Genomic DNA, 20,430 nt, shown 5'->3' on the forward strand with positions numbered 1-20,430 from the left:
GGAAATCCCTTTGGGGCTAAAAGCTATATTTTCTTGTTCCTCTTCCAGTGTGGTTTGATGGCAGTTGACCAAAGGTTAGAGATTTCCACACATTTCCCACTGTAAATGTTTTACTCTTGTGTGGACAGATTTTTATTTTGCCAATTATTTAGTTAGTTATTATTACAAGTCAAAGAACAACTTTTTGTGCTATTTAGCACCTCTTATGGTTTCCCTTCAGTGGGAACTCCGATGTGTGTCTGGAAAGATACTTTGATAGTACGCTATGCGACCAATCACTCTAAAGAGTAAGAAAACAGGCTAATGAATGCCAATGAGTTGGCAGAGTTCACCTAGGGCCCTGTCTAGACTCCTGTCGCTTCTGCCTTGCATGCTATGGCCACCTATCAGCGCTACCAAGCGCAGAAATTTAAGCTGAACAAGAGTGGTTCTTCCACAGGTTTAATGCATGAGCTCCGCAAGGTGACCGACTATGCTTTCATGACCACCAAGTCAGCCGCTTGTGCCCTGTGGAAGATGATGGCCACATCAGTGGTCCAGAAATGCCACCTCTAGCTAAACCTGGCTGCTATGTGCGATATTGACAAATCTTGCTTTCTCAACTCGCCAATATTCAGGGCTGGCCTATTCTGCGACACTGTCATGGACTTTACAAAGGAGTTCTTAATGGTGAAAGAGCAGTCGAAGGCGATGGGAGAAGTCATCCATTAGTGGGCTTGAAAGACTTCTCTCCCACTGACCCATCCACTTTGGCTGCTCCTCACCTAGGCTGTCCACCTGCAGCCATAAGACCTGCTCCATCTCCGCAGCCCGTGCTACCGGCCAAGCAGCAGCGTCGAGCACCCTGCAGGACGGAGACGCCATCGACTCAGGGTTCCGTTTAGTCTGCTAAGAGGACTGCAAAGTGATCCTAAGATGGGCCACCCGAAGAAGAGTGTCCTTCTCTTTCCTTGGTGGAGGGCCATGGATCATAGTTAAGAACATCACTGACTTTAACATCCCCACTGCTGGCCTCTGAACTGGTGTTAACCAAATTTTTAATTAAAGAGCAGTTTTCTCTCTCACCAGGTGCACAAACCCAAGTCTTGCCAGTCTGGGACGATCCAACTCTCTGCTCGCAGCGACAGGCCATATCACCAAAGGCTCTGAGGACGCAAGGGGATGGCCCCCTTCTCTCACTCCTCCAGCCTCATCGCAAGATTCAGGGTGGAAGGTAAGAGACAACTTCTTATTTTCAGCTCTTCCTCTGGATGCTCTGCTATTTGCCTAGCTTATTGCTCATGTGGACCTGCTTATGTGATTCAGTTTGCCTTATGGTCTCCCAAGTTCATGCGCATATATTTTACGACGGCCAGCCCCATGTTCGCAACTGTCTTACTAGAGGAGATTGCTGTCCTCCTGGTGAAGGATGCAATCGAGCTGGTCCCTACAATCAAGAAGAAGAGTGGGTTTTACAGCTCATACTTTATCGTGCTCAAAAAGAGTGGTGGGTTAAGACCAGTGCAAGGTCTGTGCAAACTAAGCTGCTATTTACACAAGATGCCGTTCAGGATGCTTACGCATCGAAGTGCATACTCAAATGTGCAGCTGTAGACCTGAAGGAAGCAATTTTCATGTCTCCCTTTCTACGCCACCACCCTTTTATCCGGTGTGGATTTGAAGGTAGAGCATGGCAGTACAAAGTTCTTCCCGTTGGGCTCTTCCTGTCTCTGCGGGTTTTCACCATACGCATGCTCAATTATCTTGACAATTGGCTTATTCTAGCTTTGTCCCAGGATCAATTGATTATGCACAGGGACAGGGTGCTTCAGCACCTTAATCAGTTGGGGCTTTGGGTCAACCGAGAGAAGAGCAAGTTCTCCCCTTTGCAGAGCATCTCCTATGTTGAGATGGAGCTGGTCTCAATTACTATGACAGTGTGCCTTACAGAAGAGCGTGCCAGGCTGGTGCTGTGCTGTCTAAGTGTACTCGACAGAAACACAGTGTTCCCAGATGTGCTGGCTCACAGCTGGCCTCTGGGCATGCGCAAATATGCATTTCCCCCAGTGAGCCTACTTGCACAGACACTGTTCGAGGTCAGGAAGGAGGAAGTGCAGGTCTTGTTAGTTGCGCCTTTCTGGTTCAACTGGACCTGGGTTTCGGAACTTACACTCCACGCAACAGTTCCTCCCTGGCATATTCTCCTAAGAGAGGATCTCCTCTCTCAGTTACCGGGCACCATCTGGCACCCGTGGCCAGATCTCTGGAACCTCCACGTGTGGTCTATAGAAGGAGCAAGAAAGACTTAGGTGACTTACCGGCGTCAGTGATTAACACCATCCCTCAAGCTAGAGCACCATCAAAGGGGCATGCCTACGCTTTGAAGTGGAGTCTTGAGTGGTGCGCTTCTCCCCAAGAAGACCCCCAAACTTGCCAGATTAGCGTAGTGTTATCCTTCCTTCAGGATAAGCTGGAGCATAGGCTGTCAACCTCCACATTGAAGGTTTACGTTACAGCCATCTCCAGATCTTTCTGTAGTCCTTGCGGGACTGCAGAGAAATCCATTCAAACTACTCGACTTAGTATCGTAAAAATTCTCTCCATCAAGACAGCGCTGCTGGTCGTGTTGCCATCGATTAAGAGGATTGGGGATTTGGAGGCATTTTCTGTCAGCGAGTTATGCCTGCTGTGCCCATGGTTCCTACCCCTCCATTTAGAGATCAGGTGGTAAACCTACAAGCGCTGCCCACGAAGGAGGCAGACCCGGCCCTTTCACTGCTTTGTCTCATGTACCTTTACATGGAACGTACACAGAATGTAAGATCTTCTGAATAGCTCTTTATCTGTTATGGTGGTCGACAGAAGGGAAGTGCCAAATCAAAACAGAAGTTGGCTCACTGGATAGTAGAGCTGTGTCCCCTGGGGGTGAGATGGGGTGAGAGTGCACTCAACAAGAAGTGTCACCTCCTCTTGGCCGTTAGCACGTGGCATCTCTCTCACAGATTTCTGTAGAGCTGCTGGCTGGGCGACACCTAATACATTCGTGAGACTCTAAAATCTTTGAATGGAGCCAGTATTCCCTTGATTACTGGGTGCTGGTCAATCAGGAGGAAACTAAGCTCTGTGTCAAAAAGGCTTGCTGCACCATGCTCTTTAATCTGGAGATTTATTCTATCATTCATTTTCTCGTCGACTTAGTCCCTTTATTAATCTGGAGTTGCCAGACCGCATGCCCTTCCAGCTGCAACCCATCTCTGGGAAACATCCATACACATTCATACACTACGGACAATTTAGCCTACCCAATTCATCTGTACCGCATGTCTTTGGACTGTGGGGCAAACCGGAGCACTCGGAGGAAACCCACACGAACGTGGGGAGAGCATGCAAATTCCACACAGAAACGCCAACTCACCCAGCCGAGGCTCGAACCAGCAATTTTCTTGCTGTGAGGTGACAGCACTACCTACTGCGCCACCGCGTTGCCCAATCCAGCGATAAGTGCTCTTATTCTGCCCTGCTAAAGTGAGTTCCCCGTTTGGCGAACCCAAAATTCTTTTAAAGACTATTGACTAATGTCATGTGCCAATGACCTTAAAACAGATAAAAACAATAGACAAAAGTCTTGAATAGAAAATTAATTAGAAATTGATATTACTGCTAGACAGCTGTAGAAGAAGAAGCACAACAAATGAAACGTGAAGGGGTTTTTGTGAAACTTAAACCACAAAACTGACATAAACTGACTGAAACAATTTATAATAAACTCATTTGAAGTATTCTGCTTTATTGTGATCCATCCAGCAAGACATACTGCAAATAAACACATAGATGCCATTCCCATTAGAAATAATATTATTGTCACGTTTGGAGCGCAATGACAATGCACCGAAAAACAATCTAAAATAAATTTAAAGGATTATCTTTGAACAGAACATATATCAATCAAAATAAACAAAGGCGTTACGGTGGCGCAGTGGGTAGCATGATCACCTCACAGCAAGAAGGTCACCGGTTTAAAGCTTTGGCTGGGTCAGTTGGCATTTCTGTGTAGAGTTTGCATGTTCTCCCCGTGTTCGCATGGGTTTCCTCCTGGTGCTCCGGTTTCCCCCACAAGTCCAAAGACATGAGCAATAGGTGAACTGGTTAAGCTAAATTGTCCGTAGTGTATGTGTGTGAATGAGAGTGTATGGGTGTTTCCAAGGGATGGGTTGCAGCTGGAAGGACATCCACTGCGTAAAACATATGCTGGAAAAGTTGGCGGTTCAATTTGCTGTGGCAACCTCTGATAAATAAAGGGCCTAAGCCAAAAAGAAAATGAATGAATAAAAATTAACAGAATAATTCACAATCAAGTCGTAAGGTGCAGAAAAAAAATGTATGCAAAAATGCAGGCAACTTTTTCAAAACGTGAATCAAAAATAGTTCAGTATAACACTGAGTTATCAATAAAAGAAATACAAATAAAGAGACTGTTAATTTATAAAAATATAGCCAGATTGCTTTTTTTAAAACAGATAATGCTAAACTGGCCGTCTTTTTAGTTAAACTTGATACACTTTTGCGAATTGTCTATCCCTAATGGTGTTCACCGCTGTCATATCAATAAATTCATAAACAATAAATTCTAAAATAAATGTTTTCCTTGATTTCCCTTTATTCAGACACAGGTGGCCTAAAATATAGCTTTATTTGAAATGTCATCAGTCATTTCGAAAGTGTATCTAGTGAAAGGAATGCCATGCTATTTGTGGAATTATAGTGCTATATACATAAACGAAAATAAAATGTTTGCTGCAGAATGACAAACAAGACAAGAGTGAAAGCGTGAAAGGTCCTCTGCGACAGGTAAAACCTTTTGAGCAGCAGGACTAGATAGCAGTGTTCAAAAGACTAGACTGTACAAAAATGTATGATCAGTTAGTCCTGACAGTATATGTTTTTAGGTCTTGGTACCTTATTCAATTTATTCGTGGTCTAACTTAATTTTATAGTTACACAATTTGAAAGTTACACAGTTTAATTATAAAAGAAAAGAAACGTTCCTTTTCAAAAAAGCAAAAACTATATTTCATGATTTCCGTGTAAGCTTTAATCATAACAGAACACAATTTGAAGTAATCTACTTATCATCACTCTATTTAGACTATAACTTCCTTGTAGAAAAAATATATTCTTATATACAAAACTAGTCCTTTCACAAAGAGAGACAGAAAATGGAGTCTTGGAAACACCATTCCATCATTGAAATGACAAATATTATACTACAAATCTACAAATGGCAAGAATAATTACACTGTCAAAAGTTTGAGGTCAATAGAATTTTTAAATGTTTTAAAGTAAGCTTCTCCTGCACACCAAAGCTGCATTTATTTGATCAAAAATACAGAACAAACTGTAAAATTGTGAAATGTTATTGCACTATAAAATCACTGTTCAAATGCAGTTTATCGTTTCATTTAATAGTTTATTTCAAATTATTTTAAAGATGAATTTTCAGCTTCATTACTCCAGTCTTCAGTTACATGATCCTTTAGAATTAATGGTAATAGTAATAAAAGTAATCATTTCTGGAGTAATCATTTCATCAAACTACATACAATAAGAAAGCAGTTTTTTTAAATTGTTTTTAAATATTTAACAACTTATATTTTTTACAATTAATAAATGCCGCCCTGATGAACAGAATAATTTTATTAAAAAAAGATGAAAAAAAAAACTTTTGACTGGTAGTGTATATGCATCTCCTAGGGTATTGATCCTCTTGATCCCAATATGTATACAGTTGAAGACAAAATTATTAGTCCTACTGTGAAATTTAAATTCTTTCAAAAATATTTCTACAAGAGAAAGTCTTATTGCTTTTGGTTTGGCTGAAATAAAGCAGTTTTTACACTTAGAAAAGGTGTAGGCAAATATTATTAGCCCTCTTTGAATTTTTTTTTCGACTGGCTACAGAACAAACCACTGTTGTCCATTATCCTGCCTTATTAGCCTAAATTTCCTAATATTTAAGCCTTTAAAGTGCACTTTAATCTGAATACTAGTTTCATGCAAAATAGTAAGTCAAATGTTATATAGTCAACAATGCAAAGACAATTCAATAAATTGGTTATTAAAGCTTTTGGGCCCTATCATACACCCGGCGCAGTGGGGCGCAAGACGCGGCGCAATAGTCTTTTGGTAGTTTAAGCTTGGCGCAAGAGTCGTTTTGAGGCGTTGCGCTACGCTGTTTAAATAGCTAATGCATTAGCGCTCATTTGTGCGCCCATAGACGTTCTGGTCTAAAAAGAGAGGCGTTCTGAGGCGGACCGCTGGCACGTTGCTATTTTGAGAAACTATAATAGATTTTTCATTAGACCAAAACAAACCCGGTCTAAACTCCGGCGCAGATTTGCGCCTCGCTTACGCACTGCTTAATACTCACAAGAGAGCAATAGGCAAATATCTTTACATATGAAAAAATTTAAATATGAAGGATATATATAGGATATAATAAGAATATAGGATTTAAATATAAAGGATTAAAATATTACAAAACATTATTTTCTTGCCTATATAAATATGAAAAATCACTGCTTTTATGTCTTCTTCATCTCGGGAGTCTTTTTCAGTTCATTCATAACAATTTGCTTTTGTATAATGTTATTATTATTAGCAGCATTATTTATTATATCCATATTTATATTTGTTTTATTAAAAACAAGCTTAGATTTGCCCACCTGTCAGGTTTTAGACCATATGGGGCACAGCATGTGTTTTAGGAAATAACTCAGGTTTTTGAGCACATTTTGTTAATATTATTCATTTACTTGTTTGCTAGAAATTAGAACTGAATTTAGAAATAGTTTTGAAACGAATATTTGCGCTTAACAAACAAAAGTATTTATTTATAGACTAATTGATGTCTGTGCGTAAAGGTTTCCCTATCCAAGAGCGAAAGTGATCCATTATCTCTCATTCTCACGCAGTAGATGCTCTGTTTAACAGTTTTCTGTTAATAAACTGTTAACTGTTTGCTTGTGAAATGCTCATTTTTTCCACTTAGACTTACTTTGCGTCCTGTAAATAGTGAATGTGCTTTAGGCGTGATGCAGCTGACTCTTAAAAGGAATGGGAGATGAGACTCTAATTGGTTTATTCTCAAAACACACCTTAAACTCATTAAGAAAATAAACTCAACCCTTTTATACCATGCACTGCGGCGGAAGGCAGATTTCCCATCCTTAAATTAGCAAAAACGCGTCCTGACACGCCCTGAAATCGTTTTTGCCCTGCGTTTTGCACTCTGCGCATGGACCGCCAAATAGAGCCCTTTATGTTTAAAAATATGTTGAAAAAAGTCTTTTCCTTCAACAGAAATTTACAAAGTTCAAAATTCATGTTATAACCCCACTAACACTCAAGGGGTTTTCACCAAGTAATTCAGTAAGTGCTCTATAAAGGGTTAAGTTGCTCAAATACTGAAATCTGAAATTGTCAACTAAGATATAGCCATAAAACAAAATATCTTTGTTTCTAAATGTACTTTCAAAGGAGTGTGCAACCATGAAGATCAAAAGTCAAACATTGTAAGCAAACTGTAAACTTATCTTTTGTTTTTACAGCATATTTAAACAGAATAAAAAAAACTTGGCCTTGTGGTAATGGGTTTAAAATTTGCATTAGTAAATGTACATATGCAAAGAAAAAAAAAAAACATGTCTAGTATTACATGCCCTCTAGGTAACTCAGCGGGGACCTTGATGTCAAAACAACACCAAAAAGCACATCAATCAATTTGAAATCAACAGTCAAAAGGACATCAAACTGACATTCAGCTTTTCGACATCAAAGTACTTCACATGCTTAGTAGGGATACAAAATCCCACACTGTAAAACTCAAAAAGTTAAGGTAACTCAAACCATTTGAGGAAACCACTACAAACCATTTGAGTTAAAGATGAGTACTGTGAACTTATCCCATTTAAGTTGAAGTAATGAGTAGGGCCAAACGGAATCTGCGGACGTTTTTAGCTATTTGTGCGGAGAATTTTGGTAAAAATCTGTGGAATTCTTTTGGGAGTATCAGAACTAAAACCTTAATGTGTGAAATAAAAAAATAATATCTTTTTAACTTTTATTTAATGTTTAAAATGCAAATACAATAAGATTAACTTTATGTGGGTTAAACAAAGCAATTCTCTCATATAATATATCTACTAAAAGACAGAAAATATTACTGTACAAACTGCATTGTACGTAAATCAGATGAACATTTTCATATTGCTCATTAATATTACTGTAATTAATTTGACAACTGAATAAATATAGATACATTTCATTAACTCATTACCTTCAACACTGAGTTCAAAACTCTTTTCAAATGAGCAGAATTGACTTTCAGTCAATTTTAAGTTAACTACACTCATTTCATTTGATAAAGTTGACTGTTGGGTTTTACAGTGCATGCAAATTTGTAATTGAAGCTTTCAAATGAACACAATTCTTATAGTACAATACTTTTTGTGTCATTAAGTTGGTGGTCAAAAGGTCATCAATACGTGCCTGTCAAAAGGTTTGACATCAATTCGATTTGCATTTTCGACGTCATGATGTTGTTTTGACCTCGCAGAGTTTTCTGGAAAGTCTGTCCAAGTCGTCAGAGTTAAAACAGTGTAACCTAATCTTAAAGTCTTAACTCTAAACAAATAATGAGCATTTGCATAGTTCCAGTAACTGCTCAAACGTCCAAATGAATGATTCACTGTGCTAGCTCCCCCGGTGGCCTGAGACGCTCACATAAACGTCATCCACAAAGAGGGTGTGTGGTTTGGAAAATTGGAGGATGATTCATTGCGACTCCAGAGGTTATATGCAAAGAGACTGAAATGTTTTACTTATGTGCGACACAGTTAGACAGCGTGATATGAAAGGTCTATTTCAACAGTCGGTGGGATATTCAAAAAGTCCCAAGCAGTGTTCTGTAACAGGGCTGTTTGGCCGGCGATGTGGGGGAATTTCAGAGCTCCACATTCATTAAGTGTTCGCTCAGTGCTGATGCTCGTGCTCCATTGTCCCCCCGTGTTTTTTGATACGTCTTGAAAAGCTTTATAGGGATCATCCCTTGCGATTGTGTGATCATGATGTAACAGAGGAGAATACAGTGGATTGGCACTGGTGATTAGATTTTGCCTGATCACCTTGTCGTCTGCATCAACATCAGAGGAAAGTTTCGCACAACCATCTACAACATCTCTCTTTTCCACAACAGCACTGAAAGCCTGATATCCTTCATCAGGAAAGTTCTGCAGGCTCTTAATGATATCAATAGAGTTTTCCAGCTTAAATATGGAGTCTGAGACTTTTCTATCATCAGAATGATCACAGTTCAGGTCTAAAAATGAAGAATCATCAGTGGTTCCTTCCAAATATGACTTGTTGCTGAAAACCGATGAACCCGAGCAGGTACCCGAATCTCTGTTAGCACGATTCCTTTCCTTTGAAGAAGACTCCACACTGTTCTATGGCATCTCAATGAACTGGTTGAGTGGTGTGTTCCATTTCAACCGTAAAAAATCTAGAGCTATTGCAATATCAAGTTGTGATCGGATGTCTTGCACCGGATTGCTACCAGAATCACAGACGGCCTGGCCATTATCCCCTGGTGATGATTCAACACTGTGAGAACTTCTCTCGTTGTTTGGGTTCACACATACTTTTGAGATCCTGACAGAAAGAGACATGTTGAGGTGTTATTAAGAAGACATAGAACGACACTGAGCATGATTACAGTGTATAAATAAAATAACATACGATTTCTTTCCCTCCTCGAAGTCTGGATTAATAACCTCAACTTGGTTTGGGTAGACTGCATTGGAGGAATGAGGCAAAAGTTGATCCTATGAAACAATGGAAAAATGAGGAGTTATTATGACTCACATTATGATGAAATGATGCATTATTAAATACATTTATTATGGTGGCTTGAGAAAGCCAACATACTGTTGTACTACATACACGTCTTATTCTTCCGTCTTCTTTTTCTTACACTACTTCAAGAACACATCTCCTCCTAGCCTGTTCATACTACAACCATCAAACTAACTCTAAAAAACTATACTGAATTAAGTTGATATATCTTTTCCAACTGATCCAACTAATGGTTTTCCGAAAACTGACCCGGAAAATTTGGAAAAGTACCATTGATTAAACGTTGGACCAATCTTTGTGACCTCATTGGGCTCATTTAACTCAGGCTACCAATCTGCCAATCACTTATCACCTTTCAACTTACTAACCACACCCTAGAAACCACTTACGACACCCTAGCCACTGTCCCATAGACTTCCATTGTAAAAAACTGCCATTGACCATACCAATCCCTACTAGAAACATACAAACACACATACTAATTATACTAGCAACATGCTAGTTTATATTAGAAACATGCTAACAACAAGCTAATTTGTGCTAGAAACATGCTAGTGTAACAGGTGTACTATATTTATTTATTATTGGACCAGACAATAAAACCAGAAGACTACAAGGTAAGTAAAGGGAGGTGGGGGTGAAACTGAGTAATAACCAGACACAAATAGAATGTTTTAAATACAAAAATAATTTTACTTTAGATTGTATGAATTTTTTCCTTTTCGTATTTTTCTTAGTAAACAATACTTACATCAGTAACATAACTATTTATACACAATCCCCAGGGTGCACCCACTTTACAATTATTATAAATCAAACACGAATCACAATAAATGAATTCAAGTGAAAACAAAAGAAACCATACAATAGCACAAATAAATCTGTCGTTGTTCACTCTGAAATTGGTTAAATCTGTTCAATTCAGATAAAGTTCTGTTTTTTCCCTTCAAAAAAATAAGTCCTTACAGCTGTATTCAAAATCGCAGTCCAATAAAGGAATTAACTTTTTGCCAAATTCTTACTTTATCCGGTGAAATGAGGATAAACTGAAATATGTGTACTTCACAATTTTCCAGGTCGACGTGGGGGGATCGCCATCAATTCAACTGAATCCAGGGAACTAGAAAAATCTCCCCCAAAAAAAAACCAGGCCTGTTCACAGACCAGAGTATATAAACAAGTTTATATAAATATGTTCAGAATAAGTTCAAAAACATGCCAAATATACAACACTTGGAACAAATAAAACACATACACACACATGTATACCATAAAATGAGCTAATATAATGGAATACCTGTCAAATTCGCAATGTCTATATCACTCTATGGCCTTCTCACACACACGCAATTGCAAAATGGCGTCAGCGCACTGTAAACGCAATGCAACATGCGGTCTGACTTCAACACACTATCACGCTAAATAACAACTATTTTGCAAGTACAACTTGATTTAGTACAACTACAATCACTTTTAAACTGTTTAGGTATCGTAACATACCGTATTTTAATCTTTTTGTAGGGATGGCTGACGTGAAACTGACGTTTCGACACAGTGTCGAGATCCCGAAGCGCAAGTGTTTCGAAACACTGCACCGAAGCATGATCCGAAGCACCCAAGTCACGTGACTAATTTGTTTCGAAACACTTGGTAACGTGACTAAAGCGATTCAAAACATTGATCACCTTAGAAGCGTTTCGAGACCTGGCAAATCTCCATTTGGCTGCCAAGGTCAGGAAAATCCCATTTCATATGGTCTAGTGGACTGTGCATGTGCACGATGTTGCAGTGCATGTAATGACTTTTTGGGTTCGAATCTCGACTTCTACAAATACTCCGTTTCTGTTTTGTGTAGCCTAAATATGATACAGCTGCAGTTACGCCATCAATTTAGCATCCTTTTTGTAACACTGTAAAACAATAATTAATATTTTTACAGTACTGTGATAGTTTGGTTTAGGGTTTGGGTAGACGTTAATAAAATACAATAAATGGGAAATTTTATGAATAATATAAATAATTCTTGATAACTTCAGGCCACAGTTTCTGATCTAGCAACAACCCTGTTTTAAGACCAAAACAAGACATATTTATTAACAAATTGTTTATTCGGATATCAGACCAATGTTGAAACAAAACGATTCAAGAGCAAAGCATTACCAACTGGTATTGAAGCATTTCAAAATAGCTATAATTGCCTGGCTTCGAACCCACTATCCCCAGACACCTACAAAGTGGGCTTTAATACCTCAATTTGCTCAACTGTTATGTGCTGCAGCTATTTCAGTGCAATACATAAAAAATGACCACTAGGTGTCACTGTACAGTGGGGTTTCGAAACGTTTCGAAGCTTCGACACATTTGCTTCGACTTTTTCAGTGTTTCATGAAGCCTCGCTTTGCCCACCAATATCTTTTTGTTCAAGTTTGCTCCTCTCTATTGTTCTGCCAACAGGTCTCGTCTCAAGCTGGAAGGGGCGGAGCTAACAACCCGCTCCTACGATTGGTTGTTATTTTACCTCAAACTACATTTGTATACATTAATTTTATTTTGTTTATTATATTTATAAAGACTTGTAGATATAATAATAATAATATGATTGTGCTGCTCTAAATAATATTATAAATAATTATATAACTATTTCACTAGGGTTACACTAGCAACATGCTAATTCATACTAGAACTATGGTAATTTATTTTAGCAACTGCCTAGCAACTACTCAGAACACCTTAGCAACACCCTAGCAACACCTTAGCAATGACCTAGAACAGGGGTGTCCAAACTCGGTCCTGGAGGGCCAGTGTTCTGCAGATTTTAGCTCCAACTTGCCTCAACACACCTGCAAGGATGTTTCTAGAATGCCTAGTAAGAGCTTGATTAGCTAGCCCAGGTGTGTATGATTGGGGTTGGAAATAAACTTTGCAGGACACCAGCCCTCCAGGACTGAGTTTGGATATGGCTGACCTAAAACAACTTAGCGGCCGTCTAGCAACCACTCAGAACACCCTAACAAACATCTAGCAACATCTTAGCAACCACCTAGCAATGCCTTAGTGACCGCCTAGTAACCACTGAGAACAATCTAGCAACCGCCAAGCAACACCATAACAATGACCTAAAACACCTTAGCAACCACTCAGAACACCCTAACAACTGCCTAGCAACACCGAAGCAACCACTCAGAATAAGCAAAAAACTGAGTAGCAACACCTTGGCAACCGACCAGCAACCACTCAGAACACCCTATCAACTGCCTAGCAAGAAACAAGTTCCTGAAACAGATCGGGGTAACAGATCCGGCATGTTACCCGAGGATGTAAAGGTGTCGCGCACGAAACTGGAAAGCAGGGGGTGGAGGGATACAGGGCATTGGATGGCAGATAGGTGTTGCAGACGAAAGTGAAGAGGGTTGGATAGTCACGGAAGAAAGTGAAAGTGAACAGCGGACGGGGGAGGAGGACAGTTGAGGTGGGGGATCTGTAAATGAGGTGCCAGATCAGATTTCAGAGGTGCTGGATCTGGCGTGTTCCAGCACAAATTAAGCCCCGGTTATAACAGTTTCACACTTCTTAAAAACGACTTCAATGATTTAAACTTTGAAACTTCTTCAAACTTTCAGACTGGGCTTTTATCAAGACGCATGAATTTTGTCTAAGAACTTTACTTTTCTAGTTGATTTTTGTTTTTACCTTCTTATTTCCAAAATTGTCTTTAATTGTTGGCTTGGCGATCTTGTCCCACCACTTTGACTTCATCCTGTAATGAAGAAGTAAAGTGCGTCAGGACTTGTCAAGGTTGCATAAAGGAATAGTAAAAAGGCTAAATATAGAGTGATGGCAAGACAAGTCTTACCTCAAAAAACAGATGAAGGTCATACAAATGATGATGAGTAAACCAATACACAATGGTGGAACCACCAGTTTGACTATTTCATTAGGTAATGGAGCTGTGGAACACATACAGATTGATCAGCATTAATAGAGTATTACCACACAGTCAGTTGCTGCAGTCTAACATGTCCCAAAATCCTTTGTGTCATTCATCTGACATTCCAGTTATTGTTAAAAACATATTTATTGGTTAAGAAAATGAATATTTATTACAGGAACTCCACTGCTGTTGCCACAATCAGGAAGTTCCAGTAATAAAAACCTGTTTAAATAACAACGGTTAAACCTTTGAAGACAGACAGCTTTGAGGTTAATCAGTTACATGTGCTTACATGCATCTCTTTTGTCTAAATAAACCTAATTATAAAAAACAACCATGTTCAATGCAGAAAAAAACTCTATTACCCATGATACTGTGAAGACAGCTCAACCAATTTAAGGGTTGCAGTGAACATTGCATGGCAAATAGACCTTTAGCCCCACCCAATCCCCCACATACACATTATTTCATTCAAGATATGTCTGAAGTAGACTGCATTAACAGCTGAGCAGTTTCTGAATTATTTATTTAATTGCATCATATAGATTTTTGTAATGTCTTAATGATGATAAAACAAAGAATATTGCTCACAAATTAGGATTATAAGGCTGCATGACATAAAACTAAATCAATAAATCAACAGTTCAGTCTGTATTACTTTACCACAATTGGGAATTAACCCCATCATTTGCTTTGGCTTCAAGCAAAGCAAACACCAAACTATATCGACATATAGTAATACAATATACAAAAGAGAGAGAACAAATAAAGCAAAATTTATCTTACATTTAGTAATATTTTAAAATGTCTGCTGAGAAAAAGCAATGCCTCCTTTCAACAAATAAGGAAAATTTCTCTCCTTCAAAATGTCCTTTATGATTTATCATTACACAGTCTCTGTTGCCATCAAATGATGGAAGAATGTAACTTGAACTGTCAATCACTACAAACACTGACCATTTTGCAAGAGAAAGTACTTTTATTTAATGATACTGTAATTCATATAAAAATGACCTTTATTGAGCAATAACATTTAACAACATAACAATTCTAAGCAAATCAGTCGAAAAAACAATGGCTGCGTTTTCATATAGCATTAAGCTTAAAGCATACAAAGTAATAAATCAGTAATAATACAGTCAAATCTGTTTTCTCTGGAACAAATAACAGATGACTATGACCAAATATTGCAATTAGATATACCCAAAACAATTGACATTTCACATTTAACACTTATAGAGACATACGACAAATTTCAGAATAAGTGTCCATCAGATGGATGCTTTCTGCAAGGAACACCTGCTGTTGCGCTTACAATCCTATTTTCAAAAACATTGAAACATATTTTCAAATGAGTGAAAAAAAAGAATATATATATATATATATATATATATATATATACATATATATATATATATATATATATATATATATAGTGCTCAACATTATTGAGTACAACCTATTTTGAGATGAATCAGTGAATATCGGTCATATATAGGTGCACTTCAACAAAACATATTTGGTAAACAGATTTATTTAAAAAAAATCATATTCAGGCCCTCGAAAACCTTCAGAAATATTAAAAAAACAATACATTTAAATTCATGTGAAATAATGGGAAAGGAAATTACAAAATTACAACTTTCAAAATTTTTTTGTTTTTCTTCCATTTTTCTCTTTTTAAAATCTCATTCAACATTTTTCCCTAAATAAAAATCTAATGTATATGCACAAATATAATGTTGTATAGCTTCTAATAGAAAATATTAATCTTAATGAGAGATTTACGAGGGCTGTACTCATATATGCTGAGCACTGTGTGCATGTGTGTGTGTGTGTATATATATATATATATATATATATACACATGCATACAGAAAAATTATTAGGGACAAATTTTCTGGAATCAGTGCCTCAGACCACTTGTGCAAGTCAATGAAACCATTAATAATTATTTTACTGTAATACTGTAACAGCACTCCGCAGTGGACTCTTGGTCCATTTTTTTTTTTTTTTTATAATATTTTATTTACAATATTACTTTATCCTTGTAAAAGTTTCAGATAAATAGATTTACTTACCAGTGGTGAAATGAACTGCTGCACTCTGATCACTATATATCTTCTGACCGTTGTAGTTCGAGCTCATTTTTGCTGTCAGAATGTATTCAGTTTTTGGCTGGAGAAGACTGCCCACGATAACACAGAATCCAACAGTGTTTGCCTCCTTTGTGGAATTCTGTAGAAAATGTTTGTTTTTATTTTATTTATAAAAAATCTACATATTGTTGAATTCAGAATTATTAGCCCTCCTCCTATTTTTTTCTTTTTTAAATATTTTCCAAATGATGTTTAACAAAGCAAGAACATTTTCACAGCATGTCTGATAATATTTGTTCTTCTGGATACAATGACTATACAGTGACTTGCCTAATTACCCTGACCTGCCTAGTAACCTAATTAACCTAGTTAAGCCTTTAAATGTCTCTTTAAGCTGTATAGAAGTGTCTTGAAAAATATCTAGTCAAAAATGTTTACTGTCATCATGGCAAAGATAAAAGAAATCAGTTATTAAAAACGAGTTATTAAAACTATTATGTTTAGAAATGTGTTGACAAAAATCTTCTCTCTGTTAAACAGAAATTGGGGGGAAAGTAAACAGGGGGATAATAATTCAGGGGGGCTAATAATTCTGAATTAAATTGTACAAAAGTACAAAAAGATTTTATATGAACTATAAGCCATCTTCCTTACTGTTTCAATTTCTCCTTTGATCCTATAGGTCAGAGTTATAAACAAATTATCTGTAAAGACATTCCTTTGTCCATAGCTATCATCCCAGGTAACATGAAAGTTTCTATTTTCTGTCTTCTTCACAAATAACACAGGAGTTTTTGGTTTGACTGCAGAAAAAAAGCACATTTTAAACACGTCTGTCAATGCTAAACAATTCCTTCTATTTCTTTAAAATGCTAAACAAGCATTTACTCACTATAATCTATCGTCTTGAAATCCCTTTGTAATAAAACCTTTGTTCCTTTGAGAAGTGTAGTGGAGAAGATCTCTTCAGTAATAAAGCCTTCCACTTCAATTTTGCATTCACAAATGGCATTGTGATGACTTCTCTCAAAGACGCATGAAAACCTATTTATCCTGGAAGAAACGTTCAGCATGTAAATTTATTACGAAACAAACAGCGCGGTAATAATAGTTACAGAGGAACAACAGGCAAGTACAAACACTCACTCATATGCTAGTTTTTGTGTGACGTTCAGCTTGTATCCAGAACAATTTCTGAGACTTTCAGAAGAGAAACTGCACGTCATCTCGGCCTCGTAGTCATTAAAACAATTCAAGTCCTTAATGGGATCTGAAGAAAATACAGAGACGGGAAATACAAGATGAGAAAGGGTTAAAAACATGCAACGTTTGAAATTCCATGATAGCACACATATACATCACAGAGACATCTATGTGATGTTCGTGTTTACATGTGGAAGACATTTATTACAGTGCTTGCTCATCTGCAAAATAGGGCTGCACAATATTGGAAAAATTGCACATTGCAATCTTTTTATTATGTGATATAAATTGCGATATGAATACGATTTCACCAGATAAGTTGAAAAACTGTTAGGAAAAAATCTATCATTTTAGATTGACTGGGATGATTCTGCAGGGAAGTGCATAAAATATATAATTGTCATGATCACCAGCGATCCATTTCTGATAGATTGCTGGTGAACTTCAGCTGTGTTAAGGAACTACAAATCCTGTCATGCACCTTACACACACACCTGTTTCCGGAACTCTGATGATTACATGCTCACAGCTGTAGTGATTCATGGACTGATCACATGGACTACTTCTTCACCACACAGGGGCGGATTTAACCACTAAGCCAGTTAAGCGACTGCTTAAGGCCCCAGGAAATCTGGGGGCCCCCAATAAATATCAAAAGTATAAATTACTCCTATGAACTATGTATAACATTGTGTTCATTCATACTTTGTATAGTGAGGATTAATCAAATACAATTTTAATGTAATTAAATATTATTTAGTATACAAATAAATATAATATTAATAAAATAATGTAATGTTATGTAATAATAATAATAATGATAATGTTACAAAATAAAACATCCATGGTGCAATCCAGCAGTCAAATAAAAAAATGTATGCATTATTTTTAATTGAAAATTAATTTTACCGTTAAAAAAAGAATCATTTAAAATGTAGAGATTTCATCAATTTAAAATGTAGAAAAGAAGATGTTGTAACAAAAAGAAATGGATGCATTAGAAAGGGTGCATTTAAGGACTTGGGCCCGTCATAACACAAATGTTAGTTCAGTACAGAGTAATAATGTTGACGTGATGTGTTGATATTTCTTTGTTTTTTTCCTGTTTGTATTTTTGACCAAAGCCTTGTTATATCATTGATCCTCTTTATTTTGACCATTGCCTGGTTTTGTCTATGTTCCTGGATTTTCCTCATTGTACTAGTCTCACCTTTTTTTGATGTTGTTAGCCTGCACAAATAATCTTATTAAACTGAGATTGGATCCTTACCTCTGTTGTCCCTCGCCTTGCTCCCGCACAAAGTTTTCATCTTATAAACAATTCAATAAATCTAATCATTTTTGATTTATGATAAGTTGCTATTGCTACATTTTCAAACAGTTACAAATGGTACATGCATGCTTTTAAAACCCTCACACAGTCACAGGCCTCAAAAACACCAGCAAAATGATTAATTATAGTCCAGACTCAACATTGCGCATGCTCGCGATGTGACTAGGCATAGGCCGGAATAAGATTCGGACGATTTGATAACCTTGGATTAAAATATCATGGTTTAACAGTATTGTGGTTACTGCTCTAAAATATGTTATTTTTAAATGTCTAGCTAAAAACAAAAAACTTTTTCCCCCTTTGAACACAATATATCTCATTTTTTTTATATCATTAAATATTTTGGAACAGTAAACATGTCAGGCAAAATTATTCAAATTAATTTTGACTACTGCTGTCTTTATTAGTTAACATATGATATCGACTCATTAATGTAATATATTTATATTATATATTGATATAATTATATCTAATGTAGCCTAATAAATAGTCCAAGTCATGGAGCAAAACAAAAATTCTATGGAAAAAAAAGTTAAAGGTTTACCGTCACAAAGTGCTTGGCAGACGAGTGTGAGGATGATCTGGTAAAGAAATAATGAGGAAGACATCCTATATCCTGCATAAAAACACAGAATAAATTATACAGAAATGAAATTCACACCAACAAACGATTATAGACTTAACAAAACATTATCCCTCGCCAAAAATGTAGCACAATATATATTTTCACTGTACCTATAGGTTTCCTCGTTCGCGAAGTAAAACATAAGAAACTTAATTTGCTTCTCTGTGTCACACAAAAAGTCCAGACGAGCAGTTCAAAATGTGGAAATTTCAGTCTGCTGGCTGCTTCCCTATTCGCAAACGAAACATTGAACTTCATTTAAAAGGGCGTATCGAAGTTTCCTTCAAGACACGCGGACGCGCAGCTGTTCCACTGACTCCAGACCTGCTCGCGCCCGCGCTGTTCTCTCCCTCACACACCGTGATCTCATGCTCACACTGATCTCTAACCTGCTCTTTCACACACTCAGAAAAAAATGTAATAAATTCAGAACCAGGGGTTCCCTTTCGGGAACTCTACGCTGCGTCTCTTTAGGAGACACAATGGGATACAGTCCCTCTCTTATAACCTCCTGAAGCACAGGTGAAATCAATCCAATGTAATTGGCGGGACCGTGTGTGACGTCAGACCGGGAGGTATAAAAGCACCACGGAAGCATACAACTTCAGTTTATATATTCTACAATTTAAAATCAAAATTGCAAAGAGATTATCAGATCACGTGTCAGTGTTTACCTCTGAATTATTAGCTATTATTAAAGCACTTCAATGGATTGAAGAAGTCCAACCAGAAAAAGCAGTAATTTGTTCGGACTCAATGGCTGCACTTAAAAGCCTTCAAAGTGCCAAATCTGAAGCTAGACAAGATTTAGTATTTGAAATTTTACAAAATTTATTCACAATTAGGCAGTTAAGAATGGTTTCATTTCTCTGGGTACCGGCACATGTGGGTGTAGATGGGAATGAGGAAGCTGATATGCTAGCAAAAAAAGCTTTAAATAATGAGCAAATAGAAATTAAATTAGCATTAAGTAAAACAGAATTTAATAGAATGATTGCAGTCGAAATATATAAGAAATGGCAACAGGTGTGGAACAAGGAGATCAAAGGAAGACATTTATATCAGATACGGAAAAGATACGGATATCGAAGGAAAGATGTCATCATAACAAGACTAAGGATAGGCCATACGTCATTAAATTACAGCTTGTATGAAATAGGAAAGCATGAATCAGGGAAGTGTGATAATTGTGGAGAGTTGGAAACAGTCAATCATATAATTTTAGAATGCCCAGCTTATGAAAGAGAGAGGTTTGATTTAATACAAGAATTAGGAGAGCTGGAAGATAAGGTAATTTCTTTGAAAGTCTTGCTAGGAAACGGGCTTAGACAATCAAAAATTCATGAGA

The 20,430-nt window shown here is 37.2% G+C and overlaps 2 protein-coding genes across 2 annotated transcripts in view; one reads left to right on the forward strand and one right to left on the reverse strand.

The window, feature by feature from the left end:
• Nucleotides 1-1,068: 1,068 nt before the first annotated feature.
• Nucleotides 1,069-4,426, forward strand: LOC141381269 (uncharacterized). The gene is made up of 2 exons (XM_073944945.1): nucleotides 1,069-3,432; nucleotides 3,957-4,426. Exon 1 carries the CDS (start codon nucleotides 1,251-1,253, stop codon nucleotides 2,286-2,288), a length of 1,038 nt encoding a protein of 345 aa, XP_073801046.1. The 5' UTR covers nucleotides 1,069-1,250; the 3' UTR covers nucleotides 2,289-3,432; nucleotides 3,957-4,426.
• Nucleotides 4,427-7,626: 3,200 nt separating this feature from the next.
• il4r.2 (interleukin 4 receptor, tandem duplicate 2) overlaps nucleotides 7,627-20,430 on the reverse strand; it is a 29,186-nt gene continuing 16,382 nt past the window's right edge. The window contains 10 exon segments of the mRNA XM_073944943.1: nucleotides 7,627-9,687; nucleotides 9,775-9,860; nucleotides 13,582-13,648; nucleotides 13,745-13,838; nucleotides 15,904-16,060; nucleotides 16,576-16,724; nucleotides 16,814-16,974; nucleotides 17,068-17,191; nucleotides 19,002-19,073; nucleotides 19,193-19,311. Coding sequence (XP_073801044.1) covers nucleotides 8,874-9,687; nucleotides 9,775-9,860; nucleotides 13,582-13,648; nucleotides 13,745-13,838; nucleotides 15,904-16,060; nucleotides 16,576-16,724; nucleotides 16,814-16,974; nucleotides 17,068-17,191; nucleotides 19,002-19,065 — 1,716 coding nt within the window. The 5' untranslated portion in view covers nucleotides 19,066-19,073; nucleotides 19,193-19,311 and the 3' untranslated portion in view covers nucleotides 7,627-8,873.

This window comes from Danio rerio, chromosome 3, assembly GCF_049306965.1.
Source record: "Danio rerio strain Tuebingen ecotype United States chromosome 3, GRCz12tu, whole genome shotgun sequence".
Taxonomy (NCBI): domain Eukaryota; kingdom Metazoa; phylum Chordata; class Actinopteri; order Cypriniformes; family Danionidae; genus Danio; species Danio rerio.